Source organism: Gymnogyps californianus, chromosome 13, assembly GCF_018139145.2.
Source record: "Gymnogyps californianus isolate 813 chromosome 13, ASM1813914v2, whole genome shotgun sequence".
Lineage (NCBI taxonomy): Eukaryota > Metazoa > Chordata > Aves > Accipitriformes > Cathartidae > Gymnogyps > Gymnogyps californianus.
The window spans coordinates 14,379,907-14,403,544 of NC_059483.1; the positions used below are offsets into that span (position 1 = coordinate 14,379,907).

Here is a 23,638-nt window from a genome sequence, read left to right on the forward strand (position 1 = left end):
ATTGATGCAACAAAAAATTTGAAAGGTATGTCAACAATATTTGTAATTGTGTATTTACAGTGAACTTCTGAAATCTGAGTTAATATGCAAGCAGACAAGACATGTAATTGAAATGATGTCTGGGTGATATTAGAAAATAGTTTACTCTTTTGAACTGATCAGAAGAAAGAAGTAGTTTAACTGCATTTTCAAAGGGTACTTTTAAATACTAAAATCTAATAGCAGTTCTTCAGCATAATAAAAAGCCCCTTACCTCAACAGAAGCTATTTTTTAAAAACAAAAACTTTATTTAACAAAATTTAGTAAGAACCAATTATTAAAAGTCCAAACATCCTGCATTTGGCATTTGCTGTATTGCCCTTTCAGGTTAGGTGGTGACAAAGGACTTCCACTAAATTTCCACTGACAACTTCATATTTTTGGCAAAAAGATTAGTACGCATAAGTGATATTTAAATCACAATAAATTTAGAATACATAAGATGATACACTACTGAAACATGCATCTCCATAGCAGTGATGCCTCCAGTTCCTCCCATTTGTTAATTCATAACCAGACATGGATAACTGCAAATACCAAATCCAAACACTGAAGAAATAATAAACATGTATTTAACCTATATTCTTCAGCATTTTTTTATTAGCTTTAAAAGGGAATTTACTAAGTTTTTCTTTAGTCTTCTTGTTTATTCTTCATATCTAATACCATCTTGAAATGAAAAATATTTTTAAAGTGTTTCTGAATATCTCCCTTTACTTTTTAAACACAGTTTCACTGCACAGAAACAATAATTTTTGAAAGGACAATTCTACAGTAGAGATCCTAAAACTGGGCTCAATTCCCAGGTTTACCCAAGTCCTTCTATGTAACCTTGTTCAGCTCCCAACTCCATCAGAATCTTGCATCTCTTCAAGTAAAAAGGTGCTAACACTTCCTTTCTAGAGAACCTCAAAAATCCTTTCACCTCAAGAGTCTAGCAATCTGAAAAGGCTGGTTTTTAGTACAGAAACTGGCAAAACGTGTTACATTCTAACAAAATTGTTCAATCATTAGCTTCTGATATTAGAAGCTTAGTTGTCAAGATCCAATATATAATACTAAGCTTTACTATATTTCAAAATCACTCTAAAAGTAAACTTTTTTCTAACCCACAAGGACAGGGCTTTTGAAAGACAGCACCATGGCTATAACATTTATTTTCCATAAACTTTTTTTTTTTTAGCCTTTTTACATGATCCTCTGAGTGACTGTATACAAATTTCTCATATCTTTCTTTATGTAATATATGGCTCATAAAACTTAAATATGAAAGCCAGGTGTGGTGCAACTCACTGAGAAACATACCATTAATTGAAATAACTCAGTTCTACACAACCTTTATCAGTGGCTTGATGTATAAGCAAGTTACTCTTTTTTGCACCAGAACTTCCATATGTGCAATGAGAGAAAATGAATGCCTAGCCATCATCATCTTAATACACTTTGTTACAAAAAGCCTCCAGAGAGACTACAACATGAGTTCTTAGTTCCTCTACTCAGAGTACAGCTCTTTTAATGTTATGGACAGCCACAGGAAAAACTAGTGTAAAATCCTTATTCTTGCAACAGCTAAGTAGTATGCCTATAAACATACCTTGAGGACTTGACCTGAAGTTTTGAAAGAGAGACAAAAAGAATCTTAAAAAGCATACTGATTTTACATGGTTTTACCATTTTCCTCTGATGGGAGGAGGGCGGGGAAGGTATACATACCTTTCTATACAAATAGAGGAAACCTTTTTTTATTCTCTTACAGGCTATTTAGCACAAAAAAACAAAGAAAAAAAAGAATTTCTGACTTCTGCCTTCAACTGTGAAGTCTTTTCCTTATGCAAAATATCTCCAATCTCTTTCACTGCCAAAGTCACTGAATCTACATTATAAACCCTAAATTCTTAGTTCTTCTAAAATAATGCAAGACTACTCAGCAAAAAAACCACTAACTGCCTCCTGCTGCTTTCAAGAGAACAAAATCCAAAATCTGGCAGAGAAAATTACTGCCCATCTGTCATTACACGAGGGCTAGATAAAGGACAGGAAGATACAGGAAGGCACAGACTGTCATGAAGAGAACGCAGGCCAGCAAGCTGTAAAACGCCAGAGAAATGTGGATGGACCAGGTATAGCAGAGATACAGAAGAATGTGGTACAACAGACAGAATAATGGAAAGCTACACTAAAATATAGAATAATAAAATAGCATGGTGGGTAAGTGACAGAAAAAGGTGATAGACTGTATAAACACACAGAAAGACAACTTGAATGAGCAGTTGTATGTTGTCTACATTCATAAAGAAAAAGAAACTGGCAGACAGCTTCCTAAAATTCCCAGGCTTAAGCACAAGTTCTACTGTTACTCATAGGATGGAGGAATCTCTATTGTCATGCATCCATCCAGATGACATTTTGACTATTACGCAATCCAAAATAACTCAAAAAGGGATTGCTTCTTCAACTTTGACAAAAAAATGAGTATCAGTGATACAATGATATTTGTTATGATCACATAACAATGAACTCAATTTTGAAATAATATTTCAAACAATTTTTAAACTCAGGCTGGTAAGAGGTAGCAGTATTTAAAAAACTAACAAGACATTCCTACCAAACATTTTAAAACAAACAAAAAAGTGTTTGTTAAAAAAAAAAATCATATTTAATGTGATGTTATCAATTATTTCTCTATAAAACAATATGTATTTGCAATCGAAGCTTGCAAGCTTTTACTAAATGTTTCAATTTAGCTTTAGGCTACTTTTGTTCACAGTATTGTGTGTTTTTCTCATAACCTCCAACAACCTAACTTTCAAAGTCTTTTTACAGTCTACATGATTAGAATGAAGAATCACAATCCCTATATAATACCTCAGTTTTGCTTTGTAAAGAACTTAACTATTTTGTGGGGTGGAAGATTTAAAAAAAAAATTAAAAGCAAATTTATTTCTTAACCATTCTATCAAGCATTAAGAGTACTACCAACCTAAAATTATGCATCAGCAAGACAGACCAATCTATCTAAAAACAAAGTATGGGAGTCCAGAGAACTGGGAACAGAGAGTAAGTCTCCTGCTTGCTAATCTCAGCATGCATCACAGCTAAGTGCCTAAAATGCTAAAACATTAAGGGATAACTAGTACTTAGATTAAGGGGAGGCTTTTGTGCAGTTCCTGTCAGTGTTTAACAGATCTCTCCTCCTGCTCCAAATAAGAACTAGATGTGAGGTTATGCCATGATTAACTTCTTTTATTTTGCTATTGGTCTCCCTAGTTAAGAAGCTCTTCATTTATAATACAAAAAAAATAAAAAAGGTAAAAAGCTAAGAATTAGAGCATAGAGAGTTTTAAAATTTTGTTTCAAAAATGTATACAGTAATCCTTAAACACTGTAAATATTATTTAAAACCATGAGTGCTCTATATAGGTGCCGCAAACCTCTAACTAATACTACCACCATTCCTCAGAGCTTTCGCTACCCAGCAAGACACAGCAAATGCTGAAGAAAGCTACATCAAGGCAAAATTTAAAATTAACGTAAGAGGACGAAAATATCTTAGCCAATGGAACAATTTAGTGAATTTAGAATCATAACTGGAATAATCTTTGCTATATGTGATATTGGGCATATTCTTATCAGACAATTTTATCCAAAAAACTTCAAGCATATGTTAAGACACATTAGTTAAAATACTTAGCTTTAACTAATTGGTCTTTAAAAAAACCCATCAGTTTGATCGGTATTCATTCCTGTTTTACATAAAGACATTCCTGAGTTTTAAAAAGTTAGTTTCCACTATCTATATATTTCATATACTCACATTTTTCATACATTATAGTTAGAAAAAAAATGTTTTACTGACTTTACTTACAATACCCAATTTACTAGAAAAATGGTGTATGTCTGTGTTGCAAGGGAAAATTAAGAGAAAAAGAAGTCCATTTTCCACTTTCTTGTGTCACAAGCCTGACATCAGTCAGTAGACTCCTACTGATTCCAGTGAGAGCCCATCAAAAACAAGAAAAAAAAACAAAACAAAACAAAACCAAAAAAAAGACGACTTCCAAGTTGGTTCATTACATCTTACAGAACTTTCTAAAAACACCTAGACTGAAAGTCTAAGCAAAAAATGCTGGTCAGAGGAGTGGACAAATTCAATTTCATTTTTTAAGAGAATATTATGCAAAGTAAAACTTTAGAGAACATTTTGAATTTTTTCAACTTCAAACATCAACCATAAGACAAAAGGTAGCCTTAAGATACACTACCTTTCTCTGTGCTCCCATTAATTTTAGGTATGAAGTCGTCAACTTGTATGCCTAGGATTAAGAAAGGGTATTATTTCTGGAACCAAGCAAAATGGTTTGGGTTTTGTTTCTTTATAAATACAGCATTGTGAAATGCATCTGGCTTTTCATGCTACCTCCTCCTTCTAAGTATCTAATCTAATCAAACAAAACAGGCAAAATTTTATGTGTTTTCCTGCACTACAGATCATGTTCTTGTTTGTTCAAACATATAAGATGTTACTATCATCCAAAGAATTACTGCCTATTACATATATATATATATTAAAAATCCTTTTATATATACACATGTATAAAACCCTTCAAAATCTTGGAGCTGAGAAGGCGCAAACAGAACTCTAAATTGAGCAATGAACCAGAAGTCTGAACACTCACAACAGCAGTGCCCTCTACCGGCATTCTGTTGTGGCCACGTGCCTTTCGATGTTAGGAAGTGATACCAAGAAGAATGCACTACTGAGATAACTGTAAAACTTTATTCTTTTGCCAGACACCTAGACTACAAGATTATTACAATAAAAGTAATTGAACAGAAAATCTGGAAACCAGCTTGAAACAAGAAACTGATCACACCTACCTAAGCTGTTGTGTTCTTTAAGAGTTTTCTCTTGAAGATGTTCTAACCGTACTGTAAACAGAAGTCCAAGAAAAAGGTATTTCACAGATTAAAAGAAAAACAAATAATCCAAGTTTTTTCCCCACTAGTGACTAACCTTGTAAAGCAGTTAGCCGCTCATTGGTGAAGTCATTATCAGCCTGCAAAGCCTCTATTTTTGCTTGAAGCTCTTGCTCTCTCTCTTCCATTTCATCTATTTTATGCTGCAATTCCTTTTTCTCAGCCAGTCCTTTCTGTTGGATTTCTTCTTGTCTTCCTTCTGCTACCTGCTCAAAAAAAGATTTTAAAAATCCCCAAACAAATCAAAATTAACATGTAAAGGAATAGATTTCCTTGATTTTTTTATAACTAAATGTACATAAGTGACTTGCTTTGCTAGTCAGTTAAAGAAAATGGAAACAATGCCAAATTTTTCTACTGTTATTTTTCTATAAATTTCATTTCAAGCACAATAACAGAGAGAAAGAATCTCAAAATATCTTAACTAACTTTTTGTGTGAGGAACCTAAATTTTACCGGAACAGTACCAGGGCCCAAGAACTAAGAAACACCCAAAGTCTCCCAGCATCTCAAATTAATCAAAACCCAAGAGTCCTTCTGAACTGAACGTACATTGCACAGACCAACCTGATAGAAAGCCACATCTTTTTCCTTGCTGGATTTCATGATAATAAGCTTCAAAGACTCCGTTCCTCAAAGCTAGGTAGTAAGTTTCCTTCTGTGTATACTCGTCATCATCAGTGATTAACTCGTAATTGGGAAACCAATTGCCAGCCAAGTCAATTTAAGACCAGGAATTTAACATTTTAATTTGGAAAGAAAAATCTTCTGTCTGAGGTGCTGAACTAGGACTCGAAGAACCTACGTTCAAATTCCAGTATTTATGCAAGACAAATGCAACAACTGTCTCAGGTCTACAAAAAGAACACTACTATCTTTCTCCTCCACTTCTTCTACTTATCTACATTGGAGACTCCTTGGGAACAGGCTTTATCATACTGTGATTATTTTGTTCTCCAGCACAAAGGACCTTTAAATATTAATACACTTAGACGTTTAGTTTAATAATAAACCTGATAGCACGCTCCTTCTCCCTGGAAGCTGAGCCATACTATTACTATGTGGTAGGCTAGTTATGTTTGTAACTGCACAAAGAGGCAATGTGAAATGCAAATTTCTTTCTAATTCTAGTTTTCATTCCCATTAACTGTAACATGTTTAGCTTGAAAGTTTTTTGTCTATATAGAAGCAGCTGAATATAAAGTTTTATACCGTACATAATTTTATATTAAAATATATTGCAGCTCCAAAAATATGGTAACTGTCAAAGTGAACAAAAAGGCAATCTTTTTAGCAATTTACTTAACTGATGACAGTTTCAAGTACATTAAATGTAAACCAAAAGAATATGTAAAAGATGATATGCGTCTTTCTTTCTTTAACCTGTTGTTTAAAAAGTTTCTTAACCTTTATTTGATTGCTACATTAGAAATTATATGGTATTTATTTGTTCCATGCATTATAGTATCGTCATAAGTCAGATGAAGTTCTGTCATTACCTTTAGCTTGTCAGAAAGATCTTTAATTTCATTTACAGCTCCATTATACTTATTAGCTAATTCTCTTAATTCTTCCTGAGTCCTCTCATTCATTTCTTTCAGGTGAGTACATTCATCTTCTGTATTACTTAAACTCCGCTGTAAGACAGAATTATTATGCAATAAATAAAAAAGAGACTAATAATCTACCAAACACTGAAGTTGATCTGTTTTTTCCAAACAGTGTATGTAACTAATCATATTTAACTGCTTTGCTCCTAATCATTAAGGCTAAACAGCTTAAGTCCTGGCAAAAACGCTGTCTATACAAACCTTTGTAATGTTCTACTTAAAGAAGAGATTATGTGAAAATATATTGGCTTCATGCATGTGTAAAAAAAACCCAAACCAAAAAACCCACAGTAAGTTATATAATTAATTTTGATAGGAACAAAGAACTGAAACGTGTGATCCATCTCTCCCATTCTCTTCTGTTTTATGCTAAACTGTGAAAGTTTTAATATTTTGTAATTCAATGTAATCAATAGATTTCATCATACCTTTCACCCAGCAAAAGAAGATTTAACACATGATAAAAGCCAAATGGCTCCAAGGAAGCGTTCTAAATCTTTTTATGTACTCCATATTGTGGAAAGGCATCTAAACTAAGATCCCCTTACTCAAGAGGCAGCTGGGTCTTCAGGAGACAAGGAATGCTCCAGAAGTTTGCATCAGCTGGTGATAGCAGCGCAACTAAATGGTGTATAGAGTTTCCTCCTCATAGCTCAAGATTTGTTTCTTCAGTCATACAATTTTTTTTATTTTCTCTTTTTTTTGGTAACAAGCTCTGATTTAGTTCCCCTTCACCACCAAAACAGACCAAAACACCTTTAAGCAAAAGTGCATTCAAAACTACATTATATAATAATTATTGAAGGACAACTTTCAACCAGGAGCCCATGATTCTTCTGTGTGGAGAGAAAAGTATGTGGCAGGAAGCACTCAAGCAAATCTCTTACTAAAGTCAAATTAATATTTCTCCCCCAAGAGTCAAAGTAAAGAGGAAAAAGTAGAATAAATAGGTCAGAAGACTCTTCTCTTAGTATAGGATTGGAAAGGAGAAGAAAGCTAGAAGTAAACATAAAACTCCAACCATTAACAAACCTGTCAAGAACTATTACAATATAAAAAGGTGTATTTAACTGAAATCTCATAAGGTTATTTATTACAGCACTATATGCATTGCATTCTCTAAAAAGCATGAAGAGGGTAGAGACTTTGAGCACTTAAAATTAAGTCTTATGATATTTCTTGACCTAAGGGAACATAGCAAATAATGATAATGGAAAGAGCAAATAAAGGAACACATAGTAATGAGAAATATTATAGGGGCAGAAATCTTATTTGAAGAAAGTGTCCAACACTTTGTAATCTTAAAAGCTCATTCTTAAGTGTAATTTGTATGAGTGCTTAAGCTTATGTTTCTATAAATTTTACAATTTAAACAAGGTCTAACAGCATTTTTTCTAATGCATGTATGTCATTTTCCCCTCACTTATTTCCCACACATAGTAACTTCTGTAAGACAGCTTCACAAATTTTGAAATCTGGCAGAAAAAGGAGAAGTTTAAAGAATAGTTTCTCATTAACTGTTTAACAATCTAGGTATTGTCCAACAGGAGAAATAAACACTACCACTTAGTATACTGCAAACGCCACAATACAACAAATACTGGCGCAATACAGGCAACAAAACAGGGATCTAAGCAGCAGCAGTTATAACTATTTCAGCATTTCCAGAAGACTAGGCATGAAACTTCAATACCTCCACTTCAGACAGTTTTCTGACCACTTCAATTTTCTCCTGAAGGACCCGCCTCAAGGACTCTTTGGCTGTTGTCTCATAGTTGTGTTTGTCTTCTTGTAATGCTATAAGCTCTTTTCGTATACTGTCTTCTGTTTGATTCTGTATGTATAATTCAGATAAAGACAGAATATAAATTAGTATTTTGCTGATTAAACATATTAGATTGTGATAAGACCTGTTCTATTCCAAAATGTTTAGCAATTTCTGGTAGATGGGAAAATGTTATGGACAAATCAGTGATCAAAGGTTCTTGACATGACTGGGTGTAAACCAGCTATTTTTTGAAGTCTATGTATGGCAGCACACATTCAATGATCAACTTTGATTATAGGAAAACTATGGGGTTTTTTTGGATACTGCTAAGACAACGTCAAGCCTAGGAGACCTACAATTTGACAAACCAGAAACCTACGAGGTCCCATCTGAAAGACCTCAAACAGGACCTGCAAAAAAAGTTCTTACATGTAGGTAGTTGAGAGGAATTAAAAATAAAATAAAAATAAAAATTTAAGGCAGGCATTAGGTGGCCTTACACAAACAACAGTCAAGGCAGGGCATACTTGTTACTTTGTCTCTGAATATCAGACAGCACATTGACAATGTTTTTTTTTCAAGTCCCTATTTGGAAAGAATCATGCATAGGAAACAGGACAGAATAGTTGCTTCTCACCGATGACGGAAATTCCTTTTCTGCATTTCACTACATACATGTTTATATACATATACAAAAGAAATCAGTTTGGGCTAAAAAAATGCTGAAAAATAGCCATTTATCTAGATTTAAAGTGATTCCATGAAATACAGAACAGATCTACAGTTTTCATGCTATTCAGATTATCAAAATTGCACAGGCTCATTTTGGAAAGTTTATTTTCCAACTGCTTTCCTACAACTAGCTAATTTCGAAACACTTCAAAACAGTTCTCTCTCAGCATTCCTAGCATTCAACTTTAAGTGAAGTACTTACCTTTGAACATGCCTGTAACTGATTTCCCATAACCTCTAATCTTGATAGCAGCCTGTCTTCATCTATTAAAGCCTAGCAGAAAAGAAGTATCACCTTAGTATTAACATGTGCTTTATGTAGTTCCAGTAGAGTTCTGCTTTAAAGACTTCAATTTTGTTGGAGTATTTACTACTAATAATTATTTCAAACTGGTACATAATCACTAAATTTATTAAACATTATCTTTTGCACAGTTTAAGAGAACTGCCATAAGCTTTTTATTCTTTCTGCTGCTTTCTTCCCCACTGTTTGTAAATTAATAGCTGAAATTTATATGCCACTGCATATTTCAGTCCATAAAGGAAACGGATGCCTGCAGATACCTGCCAACTAGTATCTGAAGCCTCTTGCGTGACAGCAAGTAGTCGCTGAAGGGTTGCCAGCTTCTGTTCCAACATTTGTTCCCGATGTAAGGCTTCCTATGAAGAGAGCAGAGCGCCAGTCAGTTCAGCTAGAACTCAGAAAAACAGAAGCAACAGAAGAGATACCAAAACACAAGGAAAAAAAGGAAGTGTGAGTAGCAAACATTGTCACATATTCAAAACTATAATAAGCCCATCCCATTTTATCCATCCACACATTTATTTGGGTATTTTAATTAGAAAGTGTTATCCTATAACCTCAGGTTCCTGAAAACCTTCATTTTTCATGCATATGTTGCACGTGCTGAGTACACATCATAACAAGTTATTCTTTCCAAGACTTAAAAACACTTTGGCTTTTGTCAATAATTTAAGTAACAAAACTGTAAACACCAAAAGGCAGCTTGGCAGCTCCCATGCTATGCGCTGTTCATCCTCAAATCAGGTCGCAAAAGAAAAATGCCAAGCAAGAACTACTATTTTTGTTTGATTTTTGGTTTATGACAGTAAGATAGAAGAGCATCTTTGTTAACAATTCCAGGATACAGAGAGTGAACAGATTGGTGAGTGAGTATGTATTTGGCCTCCCAAGAAAGAGCATCTGCCTGAGCTGCTTCCTGCTATGTCAGCAAATACAGATAAAGTTAGTATCTGTCTCAAAAGCCTCATCATTGATGTGAATAAAAGTTGCCATTATCAAACAAAAACAGGCAAAATAAATCAGTAGAACTATACATAAATCAAACCTAGATAGAATTTACCAGTAAGAACGTTTTCATCTTTTCCAGAAAGCTGATCTTACGATCCTTTCTAAAGTGTTTATTTATATCTATATTAGCATACACTTTAATGTGTTGCCATTTTGCAGTCTAACCCTTTTGTGACATGACATCTTAGGAAAAAACACACCTATTAAAACTGACACAGGAGCAGGTACAGTAAGGCTGGTGATGCCAATGAGGAAGAAGAGCTACCAGCACTGTCGCCTCCTTTATACTTTCCAACAGATAAAGGGACAGAAACATTCATGCTAAGAAATTATATTCACAGAAACAAACTAGTTCTTGACACCTGAAATGACGTCCTTGTGCCTTTCTTTTGTTCTACCAAAACTTTTATGCACACAGGACATCCACAGCGATGGATGATGACAAAAATATTGCGAGCAAAAGAAAATTGGGGACAGCGAGGTAGGAAAGGCCAGAAAAGTAGGTATATAGTGTTCAGGGAGCCTTCCATAAAACAGTGAGTTTTCATGTTTCTTTTATAAAAGTCATAGTTTATACTGGTCATGCAAAACCCCAAAAGTTTACATAGAACTATACTATGTCCAATTACAACATGTTTTATATTATTTCACTACAGAAAAGGTAGTTAAATGCTTATTCATGTTCCAGTTTACAAAATGCAAGCCGAACAAAGACATACAGAGCATAAGATTTGTGTTTTGAACAAAGATTAAATATTTAGCCAAACTAAATGCCATCAACAGAAAACCTACCTGTAGATACTGTGAAAGCTGAAACAATTCCTGAGAATACATACTGGGAGTGTTAGCAGCAACCTGAAAAATAAGAGAATTTAAGAATCAAAATGGTTTTGGATTTTTCATTAAATTCAAATAATGCAAAATTCATCATTTAAATCTAGTTATGAAGGTAAACTTAAGATTATCTAATAATGGCATTTTCAATCATTTATTGTTCTGCTACTATTTATTCTTCCGTTTATCATAGAACTTCCCAACTCTGGACTGAGGCCCCCCGTGTTAATATCTTTACAAGTTCTTGAACCACCAACACACCAAAGAGTTTAAGGCTTTTGTTTCAGTTGAGATTAAACTGACAAAAAAAGAAACAAGGTGCACAAAGGTGAAGCCATTCAACCCAAGGACAAACAGAAATCGGGGGCTTCCAGAATTGAAAATAAAGTCTCTCATATCCCAATTCAATGTCATCATCATACACGCATTTCAAACACACGTTTCCTGTTGACCTATTAGCCATCATCTTCATCATTCCCCTTTATAAGTATCTATTTCAGATTTGAGGAATACCTATATTATCTTTAATCATAACTGAAACTGTTCTGGACTTGGGGGGAAGAGGGGTGTTTTTTTGTGGGGCTTTTTTCGGCACATTTATTTACTAATTCTTGTAGGTTCTTCCTACACTGACATAATTTTGAAGCTGTTTTTCACACAGTTTTACCTGCGGTCCCTCCTCAGAATTTCTGCCCTTGCCCTGGATTCAAGCTACATATGCTGTTTTGAAACCTCAGCTTAAATGCAAAGTCTATGAACTCCTCAGGCTGCTGACTTCACAAGTAAGTTTCCTTAGTTTCTTGAAATTTTGTTCTTCACGTTTAAAACTCTGATTCAAACCTACTTAAGTTAATCCTTCTTTTTAGAGGCTAGAGAGACGATCAATTCCTGATCACTTGTCTCAAGGGTGTATCTATTAACAGCTTTTCTACAAGTCCCCCACATTATCAAAATTGAGTTTAAAAATTACACTAGACATTACTGACTCCATGACTCTACAGTGAGCGACTCTGGCTATACATGAGGAACACAGAGGTCTGGTCTCAATCTTCTTCTGGAATATGCCAGAGCACTTTCCAGCCTGTGCAGTGCAGCTTCTCCTCCATAAAAAGCAAGATACAAGGACAACAGACCTCATCCAAACACCAAATCATGAGCTACTCTTGGGTCCCACACAACAGATCAAGTATCAAATTATGCAATACTCAAGACCTGTTAGTCAGTCAATCTGTACCCGGAAATTTAACCATCTTAAAATCAATGGGTTTTTTTCAAAGCCACGTTTCAGGTGCCATACTATAAGAAGTCAAGCTACCTTAAAATATACACTGCGATACCGCATTACGTTCTCTACCTTAACTGTCACTCAAAATATTAAACTAAGTAAAAACAGGCAGTGCAAAACATATCTAAATGTAACTGGACTTCACCATTTCTTCATCTTTATAACAAGTCAGAAAACAGCATGCGGCTGAATAAGGCAGAAAACAGCAAATTACTGAATTACCTTGTCAACAGGACTTGGTAATGGAGCATGGATAACACTAAAAAAAAATTTTAAAAAGTGAACACAAAGTGCAGAATAGCAGTTCAAAAATCCAGAAGATCCCTAGTACTGTGCATTTAATCAATATGCTTTGTATTTTTAAGTTTATTCGTCAGATAAAAATGAAGAGTTAATATACAAATGTGCAAAACCAGTTAATACTAAGCTGAGCGACGTTTTCAGTTACAGAACTATTTTCAAATTATAAATCCAAGGTCTATTCTAAAAACTCTCTTTACCAACTTTTATTTCAGTTGTTACATAATATTTGATTCTTTTAAAACTGATCTATTAAGACTTAAATCAATTTACATGCACAAAACAATAGATATGAAAAGACTGGATATACGACTTGTTTACAAACTCAACAAACTGAGTAAAATAATATTTGATAACTTACAGAATTTTGTACACTTTCACTAAAGCCAATGTTTACTTGCACATTTTCATCAGAACTAAAAATATAACACCATCCATTTCTACTATTTCTTATTAGGACATGCAATTACATGGAAAATTTCCCATAATAATTTATTTTGACTTATCTTCCCAGAAGCAAAGACACCCTAAAGCTTTATGCAAATATTTCTGGATACTAATGATAAAAGAATATTTAAATAAGCAACAAAAACATACAATTGCTGAAAATGAAAGGTGATTAAAATTATGTCATTTGTAATTGGCACTCGGTTACTGCAAACGTGTTTAAATTTTGTTTCTACTACTGTGAAATTTTCTCAAAAATGTGTACATATACACAGAAAACCCTCTTAAAATTCATCTGAGTTTCCAAACATTATTCCATCTAACATATTTTACGATTATTTCTTCCTCATGCCAGGCAAAGCTTTCTTTCATTGTGACACCAAATAACTGCACCATGAGGACATGTTACTCATCTTACTTACACGTTACTTATCTGAAGAATATAAACAGTGTTATGTGTACACGCGTACACACACAGAGACACCATTAACTTCACTTTAGTAGAGTCTATGTGCATTTAAAGCAGAAAAAATAATAACCCTAAATAAAAAAAGAGGGAAGGAGAATTTGCTCATTTGCTTTCTTTTTTCCTATATTCTTCTCTTTATAACACCCATTCCAGTACACTAAACCAGTCAGAAAAGCCCAACTTGATAAGAACTTCTTTATTCTTTTATAGAACTTCTTTATTCTTTCATAGTTGTCTTAATTTCTAAAAGTGACATGCAAATGAGATTTCTTTTTCATGCCTGCGAAAGAGCCATGCTCTCAGTTACTTTCTTTGCACGATCACAGGAAAATAAACCGTTCCTATGCTGATTTTAAACATAATATCCATCAAATCTTCATTATACAGTAGTTTAATTTTGCTACACATGAACAGATACTTATTCTTACTCTGATCGCAATCGAGCTTCCATTCCATCTGGAAGAAACAGTTTGATTGTGGAGACTATACATCCATGGGTAACTGAAAAGAAACAAATACTAAGTCATCATGATTCATTACTACTTAATTATAACTTCAATGGTTAATGTTATAGTAACCAAGCGAACTGTCCTAAGAAACTCAGGCAGGCAAACAAGAGGCATGAATGCCTTCAAGCACCAATGCCTGGGTCTGCCTTCTCGGACCTCCTCTGGAGACAGGAAACTTTATCATTAGAAACTTGAAGAGGTTATGCTGTGTACTTAGTCCGGGCTGTGAAGCAGTTCCAGTTCCAATTCTTCCACATGCAGCAATACCTGCAAGTTGTCTTTACTGCAGCACATTAAAAAAGTTAACTGTATGTTTTGATCAGAAAATGAGCGAAAAGGAATGTATCTTACTTGCACTAGGTAATGGGAGTGCAGAAGTATAAACAAAATAATGAGCTACCTTTTTGACAAGATTCCTATGAGCGTATCCAGAGACTTAAAAGGTAACACATCCAATCTGTGTCGTCAGACACTCACTTGAACATCTGGAACTTGCCAAGTGATTGTTATTTACATACACAAGGATCAAAAAGGGAATGCAGAGGAAGAGTATAGGGACCACTGAGAAGTACATCCTCTTGAACACTATGAGCAGCATCATTCAAGACAATACATTTCTATTTTGGTATGCTTGTAGTACATATCTAATGCACAGCCCTAGACAAGTTGCCTCTCATTTCAGAAAGAGAAAGCTTGCTTCTCCAGGACTAAATTCAAGATTCTTTGAACTCAAGAAAGATCCTAAGTAATAAGAGAAGGAAATGCAATATTTGATTCTTACATCAAGTTCAACCTCTCTTCACAACGTTTCCCAAAAATGTTACTGATACCATTTTCAATGACATTGCAAACAGTCAGATTACATTTGTTGTTTGGGTTTTTTTTTCCTTGTATGGTTCTATGAATTGGGAAGTAAAAATTCTTTCCAGTTACATGGAAAGAAAGATAGACATTGTTCCCAAAATACTACCGCAAGCTAGATACAAATAAGTATACGGTCACCTATCATCTACCACTATACCTAAAGCAGCCAGCAACATACAAAGACAAATAGCTGCTCTACTTTCATGGTTATTAATATCAGCAAAACAGTTAATCTGGCTTTGAAAAAAAAAAGGGCAATGGGTGTTTTAGGACATCGGTAGAACTCCAGGGAAATGAGACAGGTCTTTGAGGAAGCTACCTCAATAGAATCTAAAAATACAGGAGAAATGATCCATCTAAACAGAGTTGTTCTTAACCTTTATTCAGTGCTAAAAGCTAATGCTTTGGAGAAGTATCCTCTTGGCTACAGCACCTTGTTTTTTCAAGCTGACCTGGTAAAGCATTAAGTTTACATGCCAGGGAAGAACACCCAGGCATGTTCTCAAACATTCTCAGAACACATTAATCCATGGGTTTGGGGGTCTTTTTTGGCTTTAGACTTAGGTCCCCAGAATTCACAAATATGTTCTTGCAAGAACATTAAAAAAATACATTATCAATATTAGCTATAGCATATAATACTCACACAGCTTTCATAACGAAGAATCTTTCCTTTAAGGCATAAAGAAGAAATTAGTAATTTCAAGAAGAAAGTGTTAGGGTATCTGAAATTAAAGACCAACAGACAGTTTTACCTTTGGGTCATATATCAGGTAGGTCTGCTGTGAGATTGTATAATTCTGAAGTTTTTCCATCAACACTCAGACTGAAAAAAAATCTCCTAAAAGCTGCAGGAGCTTTATTTGTGTAGAAAATTAAGAGATAAAGGGGATTTAGCAAAGGGTCTCGAACAGTGACTGTGAAAAGGCACCAAGCATTTTGATAGGTTTATAAAATAAAAAAAATAATAATAATAATAATAAAAAAACAAACCCCGCACTCTGTCCTTCAGCTATCAGTTCATTAAAACTGGAAGAATAATGAGAAAGCCTAAGGGAAAGGTAAAGCAATCTATAAAACATTATTATAGTGATGACTGGACAGGATAGCAGTAACTGTTTGAATTCAAGTCTATATTATTCCTTTTGGGGAATAATAAAAAAAAAAAAAGCAGTAAAGCAACCTCTGGTTGCCAAATAGGACTGGGAAAATTCTTCTCCAACTACAATATACTCCCTCCTCTCCCCACGTCCCAGATGACACGCCACGCACTCACCTCCCGGGCGGCTGGCAAGGGGATCGCGAAGCGCTGCCGGGGGGCTGGCGCTTCCCCGGCCGCGCCTGGCCCCGCAGCGCGGGCAGGCGCTCGGCTGGGGGCGAAGCTGCGGCGCCAGGGCGGCGGCGCCAGGGGGCGCCCCAGGCCGGCAGCCGCCTGCGCGGGCAGGGCCGCGCCAGCGGCAAGGGGCCCCAGAGCCCCGGCTTTCTGCTTCCCCGCTACCTTAGCCCCAGCTAACCACAAAGCAAGCAAAAGACCCTATTCCTGCTCGATTTGCTCTGCGAAGCTTCAGTCACAAACTTGCTGCTTCATTCTGAAACGCGTAACGGTCACACGCTTCACCACACACCTCCAAAAAACCACGGAGAGCTGCCCTGAGCCCCGGTACGGGGTGTATGCTGCAAAGGAGCATAAATCGGGAATAAAGAAATAATTTTTGTTTGTCCCAAAATTTTTGCTTCGTAGAGAGGCAATTTGCAAATGATGCTCTCGATTTTATTTTCGCTTGTTAATGTGATAACAGCAGCCGTGGCAATAATCAAAATAGCGCTAAGAAACTGCCTCTCGTTCCCCTTTGAGAGCTCTATATATTTGACAAGCGGCATGCACTGGGTTTCCTCATCTGCACAGCCTTTTTCAAACACCACACAAGAGAAAAAGACGTATTAAAAAGAAGAGTCCAAACTTGACTAAAGTGCATAAACTGTATTTGAACTAAATCATCTGGTATTATTTGACCCTACTTGAAAGCCTGCTGCTCCTTTCCACGCGGGGAAGTCACCACCAGTTAACTCTTGGAATGCTCTGGCACTGACTGGGAAATTTAGGAAGTGCTAAAAGAATATAAACCACACTAACACAGAGAACAGCACGGTAAGATGATTAATAGATAAGCACTGTATTAAGAAGAAGGAAATGAGCAGGCCTGTGTGCTTGTTAGTAATATAACAAGTGGACAAACAAGGAAGCAGGAGGGTTGGAAACGTTTCTCTGGGGCCTGTTAATGACTTCAGCTCAGCAGCAGAAAGTGGAGGAATTGGTGCTCATGTAAGGTATCCCAAAAAGAAAAAAAATCACATACTGAACATGCCACTATTTTAATGAACCAAATCAAGATCATATTTGCAAGGAAATGACTAAGAGACAGCCTGAACAATAAAATAAAAACAAATGTATTCTAGCAATATTTACACAATTCAGAATTTACATAGGCAAGTAAACTGTGCCTATCCTGTCATTACCTTATAATTACACACAGCAAAATGCTGAAATGTCTTGTGCAAGTAAGGCATTATGTAAATACCAGAATGCAAAATGGTTTTAAAGGGAATCACTAATTTAAAAACTACTTTCATGTCTGTTTCATTACTAGATTAGGTTAACAGTAACATCTAAGACTACTGAAATGAACTGGTGAAAAAAATATGTTTATATGCATTCCAAGCACATTCATGGGTAAACACTTTAACTGTGATGCAGCTGTTTCATGCCCCAGCATGATGATACAATCTTCATTCATTGCTTGGGGGAGCACGGAGAGGGAGGACAGCAAACTTGTATGCTCTTCCTTATTAGCTAGCTCAACACATTCATGAGAAACATGAGTACACCTCCTATGTTTAAAGCTAGAGAAGAGGAAAAGGAAGGCTGCACAACCTGATCACGCATTACACAAGTGCCAGGTTGCTGGGATCCTGTTTTGTAAAACTAACATAAAACCATTGGGAAGAACCACTACTGGCAAGAATTTGCTTACAATGAACTTTCCACGAACTTTCACACAAACTAATTGGAAGTAGTTGCTGACAAAAAACAAGTGAACTCCAATGTTTCTTCCAACTAAATCTTAAAATAAAAATTGTTTTAGGTCTAAATACACAAGACGAAATTCAGCTTCTTTTAGCGAGGACAGCATCTCATCAAATTAATAGTTCCAGGTTCATTAGATGCAATGTTTTCCTTTGATTTATTCCATGTATACTGCTAGTACTCATAAGTATTTGCAATCACTTCACATGAAATAACATTTTAAGTAACTTGCAGACAATTCCAACTAGATATCCGGGAGTTAAATCTTTGCAACATCGTTTTTGAGAAAAGTGAAACAATGTGGTGTGACCTTCACTACAATGAATCACTCAAAAATACTATAGCTCCAGAAGCTCTCCATGACAGAATACTTAACCACCACCATTGCTTAACAATGTTTTCTTTAAAGATGTATTCATTAGCCTTCCTCTGATACTTCAAGACTTTGAGAACTATAACCTATAAACTATAACCTGGCTAAAGACAAATAGAATTCATGAGTAACAGCTGGAGCACACTTCATCTTTTTGTTTTGTTCACTTAATGCCCTTTAAAAATTCTACTGTTGTACTATGGGTTGGTTTGTTGGGTTTTGAGGGGTTTGGTTGGGGGGGACTTGTTTGGGCGTTTTTGGTTTTGATTTTTTTTTTTTTAAAAAACCTTACCATCAGCATTTAAATTTAATATTATTCTTTCATTTCATTCTTTTCTAATATACCCCTCTTTAAGGATAAGCTCTATGAAGGTTTTGTTCAGAAAAGTAGCCAAGTGGAAGAGGAGTTCTGCCATTTTATTGCCAAATCTGTGTGCTACTGGATTAGGATTCTTCAAAACACGGCCAGAAGTTCGATGCTTACAGAAAGTAACAGACCCATTAGGTAACTTTAAAAAGTCTTGACAATATTGACTACAATCTAATAATTCACATACAGACCAGTCTTCAGAAAGAGAAAGAAATGGCTCCTGAAACACTGCACATAAATGCAAAAGAAAAGAGACTGAGGCTGCATTTTTATTGATTAACACAGATATATAGCTGTTACCATAATACAAGATCTCCTGAGTGTGCATACTGGGAAGAGGATAGCAAGAAAACCAAACCAAACAAAAATCCCATCACCTCATTTTTCAGCTGGCAACTTTTTTCTATCCTCATTTTAAAGTACCTGCAGAAATCAAAATCAGTAGCAGTCACAGAAAGAAAAAGTAGGTATCTTGACAAGAATTAAATTAGCTTGTTTCAAACTCATGCTAAGTACTTCATCAAGAAATGCAGTTTCATACTTCTGCCACATTATTAGCTGAAACTTTAGGGTTCATAGGCTTGAAAGGCAGTTACAAAAATAAAATAAAAAAAACACAAAAAACCCCAACACAGTACTACACGCACATGCCCATGCTGCACTTTTAAAATTGCTGTAAGTCAATTTAAGTGAGGCAATAGCTAAACTTGTGGTCCCTGTTGAGCCTCCTTTTCTGGATCTGCATTTCCACTACACTCACTAGCACCCATACAGCCACAGAAGAAGGTGGGCTGTGGAAGCAACCCAGATAAAATCTAGTGGGGGCGGGGGGGGGGAAGGAACAGAGTCCGTGTTTTCAGCAGCTCAGTTTCTTGATCCAGTTTACCGTGTAGCCACAAGACTCACTGCCAGCACAAAGGAGGGAAGAGGTAACAAAAAAATAAAAAAAAAAAACAACTGTTTTCTTACAACAGGAACACCATTCGCTCAAAGATCAGATTGTAATAAGATGTTCTAAATAAATATACTTGAAAAAAACAAAAAATGATCCATACCCTTACCTTTCCGCGTGTTCTCCGTCACATCTACACCAAACTGGATGATGTCACCTGACATAATTTCACATGGTGGGCTTTCCTCGGATCCTCTACTCAGTCTCTGACTATTAATAAAGGTACCATTACTACTTTTAGTGTCTTGAAGATAGAACTGTAAAAACAAACAAAAAGAATAGTAAAGTATCTGGAAAAAACCAAAACAAGTATAATGAAACATAACCTCCAGTAAAATTTTATTTGCTATAAAATATAGCTTGACCTCCCAATGTAGAAGAGGAAAAATGTATCAAACTCAAAACACCCTTCTCAGGATGCAACACCTTCACATTATCAATAAACATTTGTATTTGATTTTTAGTTGTTTAACATATGATTGAATTGTAGCACATACGCTATGCAAATAATTGCTACAAACTGTACTTAACCTACTGCCTGCATGGAAAGGATCAGACATTGTTAGCAACAACACCTTTTGCCACACACATGTAAGAACTTATATTTATGTTGGTCAACACGCAAAAATTCTAACTGCTCATACATTTAAGGTACCAGTGTTCCATGACAGAAACGTGCTGTAGGGAAAACTAGCACTGAGGGCAGAAGGAAAAGCTTTGGCAGAAGACAGAATTCAGGAATTGTAATACAAACCCATGGTGAAACTAAGGGAAAAAAAAATTAGGATGCTTTTACCTCTCAGCGATACTAGTTCACACCATTAAGGTCATCAAGATTGCTGCATCGTGAAGTACCTTTGTAAATATCCATTTGTAGAGTTAATTAAATTTTCATAGCAACCTACTGAATCTGAAACTGCTTATGACACAAGACTTCTAAGTCAAAACTGCTGCATCTGAGAAGAGGTTACAAGTGAGTCACCTGGCAGAAGACCAGAGTCACTGGCTAAGACCTGATCAGCAGACAGCATGAAAGAGGGGACTGGAATGTTACTAACCAGCCAGGTGTAACTACTGAAATGAGTCACTTTCAGGAGTTCAAGATGACAATAGTTATTACAGGAACCTGATGGGACGGTAGAAATCCCTGGCTTCCTGCACTCATAAGGAACCTCATCAAGTCCCAAAGCAAGCATAAGGCTGGGGGAGAGATGTTGCCTTCATAGAAATGAAAATAGTCCTATGTTTTTCCTATAAAAGCAATTGATGATTTTTTTCAGGATTCCATGCAAAATTTTCCATGCTTTTATTTGCCTCTATTATCACCACGCTCCTCAAAAAAAGTGACATACAGCTCGAAATCAGTGTCAAGGGAAAAGGTGTGTTTAAAACAGAGCGAGAGACCAGCACTAGGGCTCTTCAGATCTCATATTGGAAAATATGAGATCTTACATGCTCATCCTGAGTAGCACAGAGCAGTGCCCCTAACCTGAGAGCTTAAATGCCACTGCGTTCAGAAGATGGTACTCAATACGGTAATCAAGGGGAATGTCAGCACAGGAAAGCTCAGCTAGGTGTATGTAATGACAGAATGAAAAGCAGCACGTGAAAGATTCCCCCCCCCCCAAACAGATATGCCTTTGATCTTAAATTGAAGAAAATAATAATCAATCATATGTTCATAAAGATGAAGGTAAACAAATTATGGATAGATCGAGAAATTATGGCTGCATTCACTGCATTAACAATCAGACCCACTCTAAATAATACTCTATATATTATGAAATACTAGATATTAATATATAATGATATAATAGTATATAATATAGCTTTTATAACAGTTATAAGTTTAAAAGCCAATCAAATTAATTAGCTTGTTAAATTACTAATCTGAAAGTACTGAACCCTCTCATGCTTCAGTGCAGAGATAATTATTTTTTTACTTCCTGTTTGTTTTCAATTAGCATTCTGCTCCATTTGAAAATTCTTCTGTTATGAAAAAGTGAGTCACAAGCAAGGAGAAAAAAACATGTTTGTGCTTATTTGTTTTTCCCCACCCTTTTCTTTCCTATGCATAATAACTGCCTTTTATCCCTCCAACTTTTTGATTAATCACTGCCCCTTGTAAACACACTTCTGCAGAATCTGCAGATGGGGCACAGACGAGAGAACACAAGGAAATACAGGAGAGTGACCACAGGAAAGGAAGTGCAACAGAGCATCAGCAACACAAAACTTACAAAATACCAGCAGACACAAAATTCAAACTGCAAAAAAAATATTTGTAAACAAATGGCCACAGAAAATACACATTAAATTTAATATCATTAAACTGATATCCATTTAACTGCATGCTACTGAATTTCATTATGTAAATTTTAGAAAAGTGATGCTCTTGAAGTCTTTACAAACAGGATGAAAATACTTCTTCCTGCATCTAGTAAAGAAATAAGTAATACCAGCAACATGTTAATAAGCTGGTATCTAAGGGGAAATGCACTGACTTGAAGACTTAGTAGAAAGGATTCAGTTATCTTTAATGTAGCAATTGGTCAGGAACCCACAGAGCTGGTCCCTTTCATGTGGCAAATTCAAATGTTACTTCCACACTAGTTTTCACTAGTTCAAATGATCTTTCTCAAAGGTCAATCCCTCCATCACTTTTGTATCATCACTAAAAGTTACCTTTAGAAAACAAAATCAAGCACAAGCCCCGAAACAAACACGTGTATACATTAACTAGTATTTATGGTAGTATACCAGTATTTAATATGCTATTAATTATGCAGTATCCTTGGTGGGTTCTCCAATTCTCAAAACGCCTTTTACACAGCAGCTATGTAATACAGTGCCTTCTCTGAAACCAGCACCATTTGTTCTTCCTGCTTTCCAGCGCAAACCAACAAACTTCAGCAGCAGTGCCAGCTTAAAGAGTAACTATAAATCTTTCCCTTCCCCAACGCTCATTGCTGAGTTGCACCACCACCTCTTTAGTTGTACTGGCTCAGGCATTTGTTTAGTCACTGTAAACCAGGTTTGAGAGCTGATGCAAGTTATACGAGGAGGTGCTTAAGCTGGTACTGCCAGAAAAAAGGGCAGCATATACTGACCTAATTATACTTGCTTTTATAATTCACACCTCTGTTCAGATCAAACTAAAGACCCAGCCCTTTTGTGCCTCCTATCAACAACTAGTCCAATTTAGAGCAGAGATGGTAGCTCATACACATTCAAAACAACTCAGCTTTTGAGGACTGTTAAAGAATTATCACATCCTTAATTCAGATAACAACTATATGTATGGTTCGAGTGGTAGTTTCCCCTCTTTCTTAAAATACAAGGTAACATACAACTATTTAAGAAACTTACTCTCCAGTATCATAACACCTTCTCAGACAGAAAAAGAAATCCTAACCCACATTTCTTCCTTCGTAATTGATGCTCTCATGACTATTTGCATCCCCTCTCATTTATATGCCATTAATAAACTCTGTTAACTGCAGACATCCTACCACGCTGCTTCCACAAAATTCATGGAGACTTTATTCTAAAGTAAAACTTGCAGTTCATCAGTACAAACTTCTTCAGTACAGTCCATCTTCTTTAGAAACTGCATTAAGGAAGTTTCAAAAAATTACAGATTTTTGTTTCCATGCTTTGCAAGGAATTATGTATTAATTTTACAAATTTAGTATTTATCATATTTCAAGT

The 23,638-nt window shown here is 35.7% G+C and overlaps 1 protein-coding gene across 1 annotated transcript in view; it reads right to left on the bottom strand.

Annotated features, from left to right (window-relative positions):
* SLMAP (sarcolemma associated protein) overlaps nucleotides 1–23,638 on the bottom strand; it is an 89,743-nt gene that overhangs the window by 31,989 nt on the left and 34,116 nt on the right. Inside the window, exons 4-14 of the mRNA XM_050904952.1 lie at nucleotides 20,037–20,184; nucleotides 14,203–14,275; nucleotides 12,781–12,817; nucleotides 11,232–11,294; nucleotides 9,692–9,787; nucleotides 9,330–9,401; nucleotides 8,321–8,461; nucleotides 6,517–6,654; nucleotides 5,055–5,223; nucleotides 4,919–4,969; nucleotides 4,303–4,353 (exon numbers count right to left, since the gene is read on the bottom strand). Coding sequence (XP_050760909.1) covers nucleotides 4,303–4,353; nucleotides 4,919–4,969; nucleotides 5,055–5,223; nucleotides 6,517–6,654; nucleotides 8,321–8,461; nucleotides 9,330–9,401; nucleotides 9,692–9,787; nucleotides 11,232–11,294; nucleotides 12,781–12,817; nucleotides 14,203–14,275; nucleotides 20,037–20,184 — 1,039 coding nt within the window. The remainder of the gene's footprint in view (nucleotides 1–4,302; nucleotides 4,354–4,918; nucleotides 4,970–5,054; nucleotides 5,224–6,516; nucleotides 6,655–8,320; nucleotides 8,462–9,329; nucleotides 9,402–9,691; nucleotides 9,788–11,231; nucleotides 11,295–12,780; nucleotides 12,818–14,202; nucleotides 14,276–20,036; nucleotides 20,185–23,638) is intronic.